The sequence below is a fragment of the Girardinichthys multiradiatus genome, chromosome X (genome assembly GCF_021462225.1).
Source record: "Girardinichthys multiradiatus isolate DD_20200921_A chromosome X, DD_fGirMul_XY1, whole genome shotgun sequence".
NCBI lineage: Eukaryota > Metazoa > Chordata > Actinopteri > Cyprinodontiformes > Goodeidae > Girardinichthys > Girardinichthys multiradiatus.
In genome coordinates this window covers 27,088,168-27,101,627 of record NC_061817.1, presented here as the reverse complement: position 1 = coordinate 27,101,627, position 13,460 = coordinate 27,088,168, and the positions used below count along the sequence as shown (strand labels likewise).

Genomic DNA, 13,460 nt, shown 5'->3' with positions numbered 1-13,460 from the left:
TTAGAGTGACCAATTAACCTAACAGGCATGTCTTTGGACTGTGGGAGGAAGCCGGAGTACCCGGTGAGAACCCACACATGCACGGGGAGAACATGCAAACTCCATGCAGAAAGATCCCTGGCCAGGAATCAAACCCAGGACCTTCTTGCTGCAAGGCAACAGTGCTACCAACTGTGCCACCGTGCAGCCCGTTCAATTTGAAATGTAAAAGTTGAAAATGAAAAAGCATTTCCAGAAATGCCTTTTCATTTTAAGAATGTGTCTGTATTATTTGACCCATAAATAAAATTAGTAATCAATCATCCTATTTGCATTTTCTTCTTCACGACTGCCCATTTTATGCCTTAATAAAAAATAAAAAAAAGCAGACATTGCTTTTTCGTTTTCACGGTCTGCCCGCAAAGTACTGCCCAGAACTCGAAAACAAAAAAGCATTCCGAGCTGCGGGCGCAGCAGAGTGACGTCAGCAGCCGCTCTTCCTCAGCTCTCTGCTGACCGAGCTACCCATCTTGTTCGGTAGGGGGCGCTGTGCACGTCTGCATTGCATTACATTGCAAACGTGCCGAGAAATTGATTGAATTGCAGCAGGGCCGAGCTCAATTTGTGGCAGTGGCAGGCAGAACTGGTAGTTCCGGTGGCAGGCTGTGGCATCCTCATCCTCAGCGTGTTTTTAAGCATTTATTTATAATTTTCTGTGAGTGACAATTCAGAATAGCCGCTCGTGCTCTATAATAAACCGTCTGTTTGTGCAATAAATCTTCGTCATCCTTTCAACACGTCACACAAACACATAGTGCTATTTATTTTCCATGTCAAGTAAATACAATCACCTTATGTTATCGGTCTAAAGCTGTCTATTAAATAATAATCAATAATGAAATCATTATTTAAAGGTAACAGGCTATAACAACTATGACATCCCGTTTGCCGATTATCAGCATTGGCATCACTTCCGGTGGCAGCTCCACAGACACTATTAACAATAATGACAACCCATTTGCCGATAATCAGCATCAGCTTCCACAAAAACAGCGGCAAGCTTTTATGGCCTGTCTGGCACCTTCTGGCATCCTCGCGGAATCTCCTGCCACCCTGCGGCAGGCTGTGGCAGTTCCAGAGGCAGCTTCGGTGGCAGGCAGAACTGGCAGTTCTGCCACTGCCAAATGGCAGTTGGTAGCACTGTTGCCTTGCAGCAAGAAGGTCCTGGGTTTGATTCCTGGCCGGGGATCTTTCTGCATGGAGTGTGCATGTTCTCCCCGTGCATGTGTGGGTTCTCACCGGGTACTCTGGCTTCCTCCCACAGTCCAAAGACATGCCTGTTAGGTTAATTGGTAACTCTAAATTGCCCTTAGGTGTATGAATGAGTGTGTGCTTGGTTGTTTATATGTTGCACTGCGATGGACTGGCGACCTGTCCAGGGTGTACCCTGCCTCTCGCCCATAGACTGCTGGAGATAGGCACCAGCTTCCCCGCGACCCACTATGGAATAAGCGGTAAAAAATGACTGACTGACTGACATTTCAAATTGAATTTTGGTATCTATTTGCTGGGGTACGTTTTGAAAAATAAATCTCAAATGTATTTTTCTTTTTAATTTTAATTAAGTGAAAGAATGAGCAGTCTTGAAGAAGAAAATTAAAATGCAAATAGGATTATTGGTTACTAATTTCATTTATGAGTCAAACAATGCAGCCACAAATGCAGCCACAAATGCAGCCACAAATGAAAAAGCATTTCTGAAAATGCTTTTTCATTTGAAATATGGTAACGATTTGCTTCCATACACACATGGTGACATTCATGATGCAGTCTGTGAAGATGAGCTGGCCAGGTCCTGCCGGATTCCTAAACCATGACACTTCCAGGTCTATGCTTCACAGTTGGTATGAGGTTATTTTCTTTGAATACTTTTTATGTTTATGCCAAATACGTCCTCTCTTCTGGAGACCAAGAAATTCTATTTTGTATTTTGGAATAGCAGATTTAAAATTCTTATGCGACCACTGTAAAGCTTTTATGATACTGACGTGATACTACAATGTTCCTTCCGAATGCCTCCGTTTTTTTTTTGTTAAAATTTATTTTAAATATCCTTATCTCCAAATATTTTGAATAAACACAAAGGCTTTCATATGGTGTCCTATTTTTTTTTAATGCCAGTCTGTAAAAGGACCTTATGCCCATGTTTAAGTATGGTGGAGGATCTGTGATGTTGTGGACTTGATACTCTTCCAAAGACTCTATCCACAACAGAGTCTATACCATAATAAACTCTGTTTATTATAAGATTTTAAATAAAACTCTGGTGGACTAACCCTGCAAACTAAAATGAGACATAGATGGGTCTTTCAAAAGGCAATAAACAAATGGTTCACTAGATACTAAACCAACCTACTTTGATGGTTATCTTAGTCTTATGAAACAAATTATTGACCGCAGAGATGAAATATGTTGCTGCATGTCCCCCCTCCATTTCTCTCTGTCTGTATACTGTGAAAGAAGTCCTGTAGCTCCACAAAATAAATTAATAAAAAAAAAACTAATTTTCCTGATTGGAAAGATGTACACAAAATGTACACGGATCGTTCAAAATGTTCTGATTATTCCACAACAATATATGAAAAAATACATTGAAAGGCTTTTGATACATCCTTACCAAGGGTCTGTGTGTAATCACCAGTGTGTGAAAACTCCACCAGGCCCATTAGCTGTGACAAATTACTTTGTTCAGGGGCTTCAGGGGAGCATCCCAAAAGAAAAAGAAAAAATATATCTTGATGTGACTGTATTACTCGATAGGGACCACTCTACATCTCCCTGACGTTTGGTTTCATATTTAATATTTTGATGTGGAATGTGTCAAAATACAGTGTGCTATGCTTTTTAAAGATATTACCGCTGTTGCAGAGTTTTTTAATTCCCTGCAGCCTGTGGCCTTTTTAGCATATAGTGATACCGCCGCCGAACGAGGAGGAGCTGTCTGTGGTGCTAAATTGAATCGGATTGCTGCTTTTAACCAAAAGGCGGGACACGACGTTGTCCTTGGTCCTGGATGAGTTACAGCATAGAGCTAAATGGTTTATTTTCTGCAAGGTTTTAAATAACAGACAAATTGTCGAAGCTTTGTCACACCTTCTAATCCGTCATTAGTTATGCTCAACAGTGGGAATTTGCTGACCAGCTGAACTCTCTGCAAATTCAAATGCTCCTGCCCTGACTAAAAGCTTTTCTGGGTCAAATAATTTACCGTCCTTCACTTCAATTTACCACTGTCACATCAAAGCTCGTCAGTTTTGTACCAAACCGACACGACTTTTCCTGGAGTGTCATGCACAGGAGCACGCCACCCATGCAGAGACACATCACACATCGCAGGGACCCGCTGCCGTTTTATTGGCGCTGGTCTGCCACTCCACGCTAATTACTCACGGTTTCTATTCACAGCTTTTAAATCCCACATGGTTGCCAGCTTCTTTCATCAATTAGCACAGTCAGTTACAGTGTTTCTCAGTGATGCTACTTGGACCTCTCTGTCGGTGAGGTTCAGCAGGTAGTCAGGACGATCTCAACAACTACTGGGTCACCGAAGCCACCAAATATCTTAAAACATTTAGTTTAGCTTATACAGCATAAGAATGTTTTTCTACTTTTCTCAACACACGATATGTATTTAATGCACCTATAAATTACACCATATTCATGTTAGAGTGGTCCATGGCTTATGTGCTATTTTTTTCAACTTTCTACCTACTTTCCCCCCAGTGAATGGAGATGGCCATAGAACAACAGCGTGACTGTTTAATAATGCACCAAAAAAACCACCCGACTTTGTTTGTTTTAAATTATCACAGTTCTTAAAAAAGCTTTGCTCTCACTTCACATTTTTTTTCACAAGAATGTGCACGCAGAGGATATATAATAGCTGCTACAGTAACTTTTACGCGGTGCCTTTTCAATGCATGCAGGCGTCCTTACCTCGCTGATGCCAGCTAACATCACAAGTAGAAACATGGCACTGAAGAGATGCATTGTTGGAGGAATGGTAGCGTCCCAACGTCCAGTAGTTCCAGCAGCTCTCCCCGTCTGTTGTCGTCCCTTATTGGGGCGGTTTCTTCAGACCCAACGGGATTCCTTCAAAGCTGTGTCGGCTGTGCGCCACTACCCTCATCACCAGAACGCCCAGGCAGCCCTCCGTGGCTTGGTAAAGCGATCAGCCGCTGGTCTTCTGTGGAGCATAGACTCTTGCGATGTGGCGAAAGGCGAAAAGCTACAATTTCTCACAGTGTACGGGGGGTGGGGGGTGGGGGGGGTTTACTCATTAAAATGGTGTAATCTGTTCAAAGACACCAGTCCCCTTCGACCCGCAGAATAACTGCGACTGAGAAAGGAGAAGAGAGAAAAGGAGAGGAGTGGAGAGTCGCAGAGGTTGGAAGGTGACTGCTGTGCTTTCAAGGTGCGGACGCTAGGAGCAGCACGTCTATGTGCCAGGAGCCGATTCAAACTAGTCCTGGTCTTTGATGGAGGCGATCCTTGTAGTGCATGCGCGCATCTGAGAGGAACAGAATCAGAGTTAGAGAAATATAGATAGATAGATAGATAGATAGATAGATAGATAGATAGATAGATAGATAGATAGATAGATAGATAGATAGATAGATAGATAGATAGATAGATAGATAGATAGATAGATAGATAGATAGATAGATAGATAGATAGATAGATAGATAGATAGATAGATAGATAGATAGATAGATAGATAGATAGATAGATAGATAGATAGATAGATAGATAGATAGATAGATAGATAGATAGATAGATAGATAGATAGATAGATAGATAGATAGATAGATAGATAGATAGATAGATAGATAGATAGATAGATAGATAGATAGATAGATAGATAGATAGATAGATAGATAGATAGATAGATAGATAGATAGATAGATAGATAGATAGATAGATAGATAGATCAAGGAATGAATCTTTCTGACCAACAAAGTTAATTGAATAATGAGTAGGCATTCTGATATGTAGCCCATTATACAATCAAGTTACCTGCAGCTTACCTGGGGTATGTAAAACTGTCACGACCTCTGCTACCCATGTTTGCTGTGACTCCTGATATACCCTCCTTGGTGTAAAATGCACAAAATGTCCCCAGTAACTCTTGTGGCTGACCAGAGTCAACAAAGCTGAACAAAAGTCAGACATAAACATGAAAGAACTGCTCAGAGGTGTCATCCCTGCATGCTTTTCCTCTGAACATGCTGGGAGTTAAAAAGCACAACATATTATAATTTTGTTTTGTTTAGTTTTTTTTTCCCTCAGATATAGACACTTCACGTGCTGACATAACATGCTATGTCCTTAGTATTTATGCTTGAATTTTGGGCATTAATATGATAGACTGATACGAAGTTATACATACTTGGGAAGTGAAAGAAAAATGGCAGATAGATTTTACAATTGTTTAAACACAAATTAGAACGGTTTCTCATGTGTGTTCAGCTCCCTTGAGTCCCTACATCACTTTTGGTTGCTATTACAGCTGCCAGTCTTTTGGGGTGTATGCCAGATTTCTACATCTTAAAATAAAACATTGCAGCTCAAGCTCAGATTAAATGGAGAGCTTTTGTCTTTTCACGTCTTGCCACAGATTTTCAATTGTGTCCTCATCAATCTCAAAGCATCCCCACATCATGATGCTGCCATCACTATGTTTTGCGGTAGATACAGTGTGTTCAGGGTAATATGCAGTGTTGGTTTTTTTCCTGCATGTTGGGTTTTAGATGTCAGTGAAAAAATACATTTTGGTTTCATCTGAATAGAGCACCTTGTTCCAAATGTCTGTCATTTCAGCTACAAAGCTTGTGGGCAACATTAAACATACTTTCTTAGGTTTTCTTTCAACAATGGCTTTCTTTAGGACATTCTTCCAGCTTTGTGGAGTGCAAAACCATCGCTACATGCTCATTCAGGAGGAGTGAATGCTACAAATCTCTGACTCAATGCAATCTGCTGGGTTTCCTTAGACAGAAAAACATTTTATCCAATTTGAATAAATAACTGAATCTGACTGCACTGTTCAATGATTAGGATTAATTGGATTGTATGTACCTGACGTTTGTGAAGTGCCTTGAGATGACATGTTTTGTGAATTGGCGCTATATAAATAAACTGAATTGAATTGAATTGAAAACTAATAGTTGTCTACTCAAAATATTCTTCCTCATGAGCAGTTGATCTCTGCAGCTCCTCCAGGGTTCGTCTCATGGCTGCTTCTCTGATTGATATTGTCCTTGCCCAGCCTGTCAGTTTAAGTGGACAGAAATGTCTTGGTATCCCTGACCTGTGTGGTGTCTTCCTTTGTTCTCATGATACTGTTTGTTCTGTTGTGTTCTTTATTTATTTATTTTTAAGAGTGTCCTGTCCAACAGAGTAGTGCTCAGAATTGTTGCCTGAGTGCCAAGAAAAAGCCCAACAGATTTACTTTCACAAGTGGAGCACTACAGCTAACGCTTTAAAGCTCTGCTTGATATTTATAAAAAAGAAACTTTATTAGAAACTGCTTTCGGATTATTTCAATTGTTACGGACATGGAGACAGAAATGAAAAGGAAAAAAAAAAGAATCATGAAAGAGAGAAAAGTGGGGCAAAAAGGAAAAGGGGAGAGGAGAAAAGAATGGAGGAAAGAAAGAAGGATGAAGAGAAAACAAGATAATACCCTGCTTGCTTTTACACCTGCAGCAACGTTCATATTAACAGTTTTTATCGAAAAGTGCACGGTGCGTATCAATGCAAGATGATTTCTTAAGGCAACTAGATGCAGCATATTTTATTTAGGGTATTGGAATAAAGAGCGTTGAATGTGAAGTACTCCACACTTTTCAGATGTATTTTTTGTTAAAAAAGAAAAGCATTTTTGCTCTCCCTTCAACTCCTAGACATGCTTCCTTTATGTTTGACTACTTCACACAATTTCAATGAACTACACTGACATTTGTATTTGCAGAGCACTGCATATTAGCATAATAAAGAATACATTTTTTATTGCTTTGTATTTTAATGTTTTTCTGTCAGACAACTAAAGTGTGTCAAGGCATTTAACTCTTGGAGAAGTGGTATGTTTTAGTGTTGCATCCTATATTCAATTCAGTTTTATTGATATAGCGCCAATTCACAACACATGTTGTCTCAAGGCACTTGAGAAAAGTCAGGTACATACATTCCAATTAATCCTAATCATTGAACAGTACAGTCAGATTCAGTTATTTATTCAAATTGGATAAAAAGTTTTTCTATCTAAGGAAACCCAGCTGATTGCATCCAGTCAGTGACTTGTAGCATTCCCTCCTCCTGGATGAGCATGTAGAGACAGTGGACAGTCACTGGCGTTGACTTTGCAGCAATCCCTCATACTGAGCATGTATGTAGCGACAGTGGAGAGGAAAAACTCCCTTTTAACAGGAAGAAACCTCCAGCACAACCAGGCTCAGTGTGAGCGGCCATCTGCCACGACCGACTGGGGGTTTGAGAGAACAGAGCAGAGACACAAAGAGAACAAAGAAGCACTGATCCAGGAGTCCTTTCTAACCCTAACCCTTTCTATGGGAAGGAAAAGTAAATGTAAATGGATGTAGCTCCTTTAGTCGTTTCACCTAGAAAGAAAGAACAGATAAACTCTGAGCCAGTTTTCAAGGTTAGTCTGAAAGAGAGCACTTTGAGTTTGTTACAGTAGAAGCTCAGTCAATTGCCATGTCTAGGAGAGAGAAAGAGTTAAACACTAAAAGACAGGGCTATGTGGATCATCTATTGAGGGTGAGCATTAAGTTGTTGCCAGCAGAAGCTCGGACGATTCCCCTCTCCATAAAGGTGTCACAGGCAGACACAGAATCAGGCCAGGTGTAGCTTCTAGGAAGAGTAAAGAGAGAGAGAACAAAGTTAAAAGCTGAAATAACAGCAAATAATGCAAAATTGGAGAGTAGTGTGAGAATGTAGCGAAGAAGGTGAAGTGGTCATTATGTCCTCCAGCAGACTAAGCCTTTAGCAGAATAACTACACAGATAGTTTCAGTTCAGATTATTTAGTTAAACGGCACTTATTTACAACAATGTTGTCTCAATGAACCCCACAAAGGGTCCCACTGATGGTCATTGTTATACTAAAAACCACAAGGATTGGGATACCTCCCTCTGTCAGACTGATTATAACCATTGGAAAATAGGTCATACAGGTAGCAGAAATGGAGGGTGTGTTTGGACCTCAACCATAACTGAGCCGGTTTAGGCTAAACCTGACTCCCCCTTACTCCAACCAACAGGGAGGGAGGAAGGCTCCCTCCCTGATAACCTAAGCCACTCGAACTATAAGCTTTATCAAAAAGGAAAGTTTTAAGCCTAGCCTTAAAAGTAGACAGGGTGTCTGCCTCACGGACTAAAACTGGGAGCTGGTTCCACAGAAGAGGAGCCTGATAACTAAAGGATCTGCCTCCCATTCTACTTTTAGAGACTCTAGGAACCACCAGTAAACCTGCAGTCTGAGAACCAAGTGCTCTGTTATGAACATATGGAACAATCAGATCTCTGATGTATGATGGAGCTAGAACATTAAGGGCTTTATATGTGAGGAGGAGAATTTTAAATTCTATTCTAAATTTAACAGGGAGCCAATGAAGGGAAGCTAAAATAGGAGAAATATGATCTCTCTTTTTTAATTTTCATCAGAACTCTTGCTGCAGCATTTTGAATCAGCTGAAGGCTTTTAACTGCATTTTGTGGACATCCTGATAGTAAATAATTACAATAGTCCAGCCTTGAAGTAACAAATTCATGGACTAGTTTCTCAGCGTCACTAAATGTAAATGTTCATTTTGCTCATTCATACAATTACCAAGAGGCTAATACAGAAGAAACCCACAACTGCCAGGATGAGTAAAATTAATGATGAGTCACTGCAGGAGACCAGAGTGCAACTGTATTTAACAGCCATGCTCAAGAAATACACTTTACTACAAGGTTTGTCTTTTCTGTTCTTTTCTTCACATATCCTCATCCTCTATAATTGTTTGATTTTCTCTTATTTTTAATTCTTCATTGTCAATGAACTGCCAATATCTTTTTGTGTTTTATTTGTATTTTTACTTAATTTGATCATTGCTATGCATGTCTCTAGTTGTTAAAGCTCTGTCATGTTTTTAACCTTTGTAAAGGACTTTGCAATACACCCATTTGTATCAAAAGCGCTCTGTAAGCAAAGTTTAAATAACTGACTCTGCTTCATCTCTTCCAACTTCTTTTGGCTTTTATTCTGCTATACATTGGAAATAAGGATCATTGAGGAAGCTCTGGGAATGCTTCTGACACAAATGCAAACAAAGCTTGACCCATTTGTCAAAGGTGGAGCAATTTTCTGTTTTCATCTCTATAAGTGAGTCAGAGAAGGCCTAGACAAATGAGAAAACACACCCTCAGAGCTAAGGTGTTTTCTCCTAGGCATTCTTTCTGTTTTGTCAAGCTGGTTTGCAATAAATGATATTGTAAATCAAAGGATAGAAAATCTTACAATCCAGAACTTTCTTTTGTGTTTTTATTTCCCTCCTTGTTTACCTTTTTGTCTTTTAATAAATATCAACACAATGGATGTTATTAGTGCCTGGTTTTTTAACATCTCCATCGTGAGCTCATCCAAGATAATACTTTTTTATGATGCTGGGTATATAAAAAAATATATATATTTTAAAGAACACAACAAACACGTCATAGTGACTTTGCAACTTTTGTCTGCTTCTCTGTATTTTATGGATTTATGTGCTTTTGTAAAAGTGTTTTGCCGACTTCCCAATGACCCATCGTTTGTGAAAAAGTACAGTGCATCTACCTAAAACCGAGCTGTGTGGTGGAAAGTATTTGATCCACCACAGCTAAGCCTATTGTTATTTTAGGACTTGATTATCTGCCAATAAAAACAAAGCAAGGAGAATATTAAACATGGTTTGAATAAACTTTGCTCGGGAAGTTCTGGAACGAGAGCTCCTTGGAGTTATCTTTATGGTTCCTAAAGGTACATTAGTACTGAACAAACATTATTAATTTCATGGCTGTTATTGATCATTGTTATGTAACCATGACTGTCAGTGTTGCAGAGTTATTACACAACAAAAGCAAATTACCATTTGCTTCCAGAGAGCAACCAGATTGCTGACTCTATCTCACTTTGCCTGAAAGGTATGAGGCTTATTGTGCTCCAAGTCTTGTAATAAACTAGACATTTTAGGCCTTGACCTTTTCCTCATTAAATACAAATTTTTAATCATTTAGAAAAATGAAACCCATATTTCAGACAAAACACAAATCTTTCTGACATTATGCTCTCTTAACAAAGACAGGAGACAAAAAGGTAAATAATAAGAGTGACTGTTACCCTGTGGCAATTCAGTTGGAAGGGTTTGTCTTGGGATCTAAAAGTAGTGGGTTTGATTCCAGCTTCCTCCTGTCACATGTTGATGTGCCCCTGGGCAAGGCACTTAACCCCAAATTACCTACCAATCTGTGTGTGAATGTGTACGCATTTATAAGAGCAATTGGGCAAATGTGGCTTTGGTGTAAAGCACTTTGAGGGGTCTTATGACTAGAAAAGGGCAATTTAATTCACTATTTCACTATTTATAAATTACCCAATATTAAATTTGAATAATTTAAGATTAATCTATGTAAGGTTGATTGCTGAATGTTCATCATGGCATTAGTTGTCAATGTGAAACCATCTTTATCTTGTGAAATTATGCTAAATACATTCAATGTGCAAAGAAAATTTTACCAGAGTTTTAGTTGGAAAGAATAATAGTTTACTTTCCTTATCCACATCTGTGATTCTGGCTTCACAGAGGAAGAAGTCTGATTGGCAAACATTTAAATTCCTTAAGCTAATTGATTGGGTAATACACTGCTCAAAAAAATAAAGGGAACACTCAAATAACACATCCTAGATCTGAATGAATGAAATATTCTCATTGAATACATTGTTCTGTCCAAAGTTGAATGTGCTGACAACAAAATCACACAAAAATCATCAATGGAAATCAAATTGATTAACCAATGGTGGCCTGGATTTGGAGTCACACACAAAATTAAAGTGGAAAAACACACTACAGGCTGATCCAACTTAGATGTAATGTCCTTAAAACAAGTCAAAATGAGGCTCAGTATTGTGTGTGGCCTCCATGTGTCTGTATGACCTCCCTACAACGCCTGGACATGCTCCTGATGAGACGGTGGATGGTCTTGGTCTCCTGAGGGATCTCCTCCCAGACCTGGACTAAAGCATCCGCCAACTCCTGGACAGTCTGTGGTGCAACGTGATGTTGGTGGATGGAGCGAGACATGATGTCCCAGATGTGCTCAATCGGATTCAGGTCTGGGGAACGGGCGGGTCAGTCCATAGCTTCAATGTCTTCATCTTGCAGGAACTGCTGACACACTCCAGCCACATGAGGTCTAGCATTGTCCTGCATTAGGAGGAACCCAGGGACAACCGCAGCAGCATATCTCATCTCAGTACCTAATGGCAGTCAAGCAACCTCTGACGAGCACATGGAGGGCCTTGCCGCCCTCCAAAGAAATGCCACCCCACACCATGACTGACCCACTGCCAAACTGGTCATGCTGAAGGATGTTGCAGGCAGCAGATCGCTCTCCATGGTGTCTTCAGACTCTGTCATGTCTGCCACATGTGCTCAGTGTGAACCTGCTTTCATCTGTGAAGAGCACAGGGCGCCAGTGGCGAATTTTCCAATCCTGGTGTACTGGCCTGTCTCCTGGTAGCGCCTCCAAGCTCTGGACACACGCACCTAACCTTCTTGCCACAGCTCGCATTGATGTACCATCCTGGATGAGCTGCACTACCTGAGCCACTTGTGTGGGTTGTAGAGTCCGTCTCATGCTACCACGAGTGTGAAAGCACCACTAACATTCAAAAGTGACCAAAACATCAGCCAGAAAGCATAGGTACTGAGAAGTGGTCTGTGGTCCCCACCTGCAGAACCACTCCTTTATTGAGTGTGTCTTGCTAATCGCCAAAGATTTCCCCCTGTTGTCTATTTCATTTGAACAACAACATGTGAAACTGATTGTCAATCAGTGTTGCTTCTTAGTGGACAGTTTGATTTCACAGAAGTTTGACCTACTTGGAGATATATTGTGTTGTTTAAGTGTTCCCTTTATTTTTTTGAGCAGTGTATGACTCTGTTCCCACTTCGCCAAAAATCCACTTCCGTTTGGTTGGCACCTCACATGGGTTCATTTCATGAGACAATTTAAGCTCTGAATTGAGGAAGAAGGTGAGACAAGAAAAGAAAGAATAGAGGACTGCATCCAGCTAAGAAATAGACCCAATCAAGCGAAGGACCTGGCCTGTCTGTCTTTGGAGCTGTGATAATCTTTTAACATCATAAGCCAGTCTACGTTGTTTATTTTTGATTGGAGTTTTGCTAGACTTCATTTGTTTTTCTGTCTAAGACATGTGTTAGGCTCTCAGTAACCTGATTCCCAAGCACACACTCCTGATAGAGCCCTAATAGAAAGGACTCCAGACATCTGAACCCGGAACAAAAAGAGACCATCTCCATCTTTCTGTTTAAAAGTGATCTCTGTGAATTCAAACCATGCTGCCATACTGTCAAAATGCAACAGCAAAAAAGACAATAGTTAGGAGGCCACCTTTTCTGTAAATGGACATGAAGTCCTGTGTATTGAACAGCAGAGTGTGTCAGATCTAACATTTTGAGGAAAAGCACATTTCCTGAATAAACACTGATGTGTAAATGGGTGGTTCTAAATTGTTAATTTTGCAATTCTACTCCTCCATCCATATCTCTAATGTCAGACTAAAAACAGGTCCTAAATTTTAAAATGATCAAAGTAATCGTCCTTTGGAGACCTGAGAGCTGAAACAATTCTTGATTACTCACTTTTGATCTCCCAATAACCTTAACCTTGAACCTTTCCTTTTGTTATTTTATGTGTAGTTCAAGACTTCATTGAAAGGTTTAACTTGTGCATAAGACTCAAACTGGTTTGATTTTGATAACCAGTGAGACTAGTTAGTTTATGGACATAAAAACATAAGGCATTGTTGCATGAAGCACTAATCACAGAACTCCATTCATCACAATTTTTTTCAGGCTAATTTGCCACAAAAGGCAACTCACGAAGTTGCCTCGTTTTTTTGTTTTTTTTTACAAAGATGAAGAACAACATTATGCATTTTTGTTATTGGTAGGATTATGTTAGCTGTGGTGAAAATCAATCAGACAGTTAAGAGCTTTCTCTGCTGAGTATAGAAACACTCAGAGTGCCAAGAAGGAAAGGCGTGAAACATTCAGTGGCTGCCAGAGGATGGAACTAAACATGGCTTTTCACACCTATTGTTAGCTGTAGCACTGTACATTCTGCAAAAGACCAAGG

The 13,460-nt window shown here is 40.0% G+C and overlaps 1 protein-coding gene across 1 annotated transcript in view; it reads right to left on the bottom strand.

Annotated features, from left to right (window-relative positions):
- Nucleotides 1-4,462, bottom strand: part of LOC124862448 (noelin-2-like) — a 59,870-nt gene extending 55,408 nt beyond the window's left edge. The window contains exon 1 of the mRNA XM_047356360.1: nt 3,976-4,462. Within this exon, the coding sequence (XP_047212316.1) occupies nt 3,976-4,029 (54 nt within the window). The 5' untranslated portion in view covers nt 4,030-4,462. The remainder of the gene's footprint in view (nt 1-3,975) is intronic.
- Nucleotides 4,463-13,460: the final 8,998 nt, after the last annotated feature.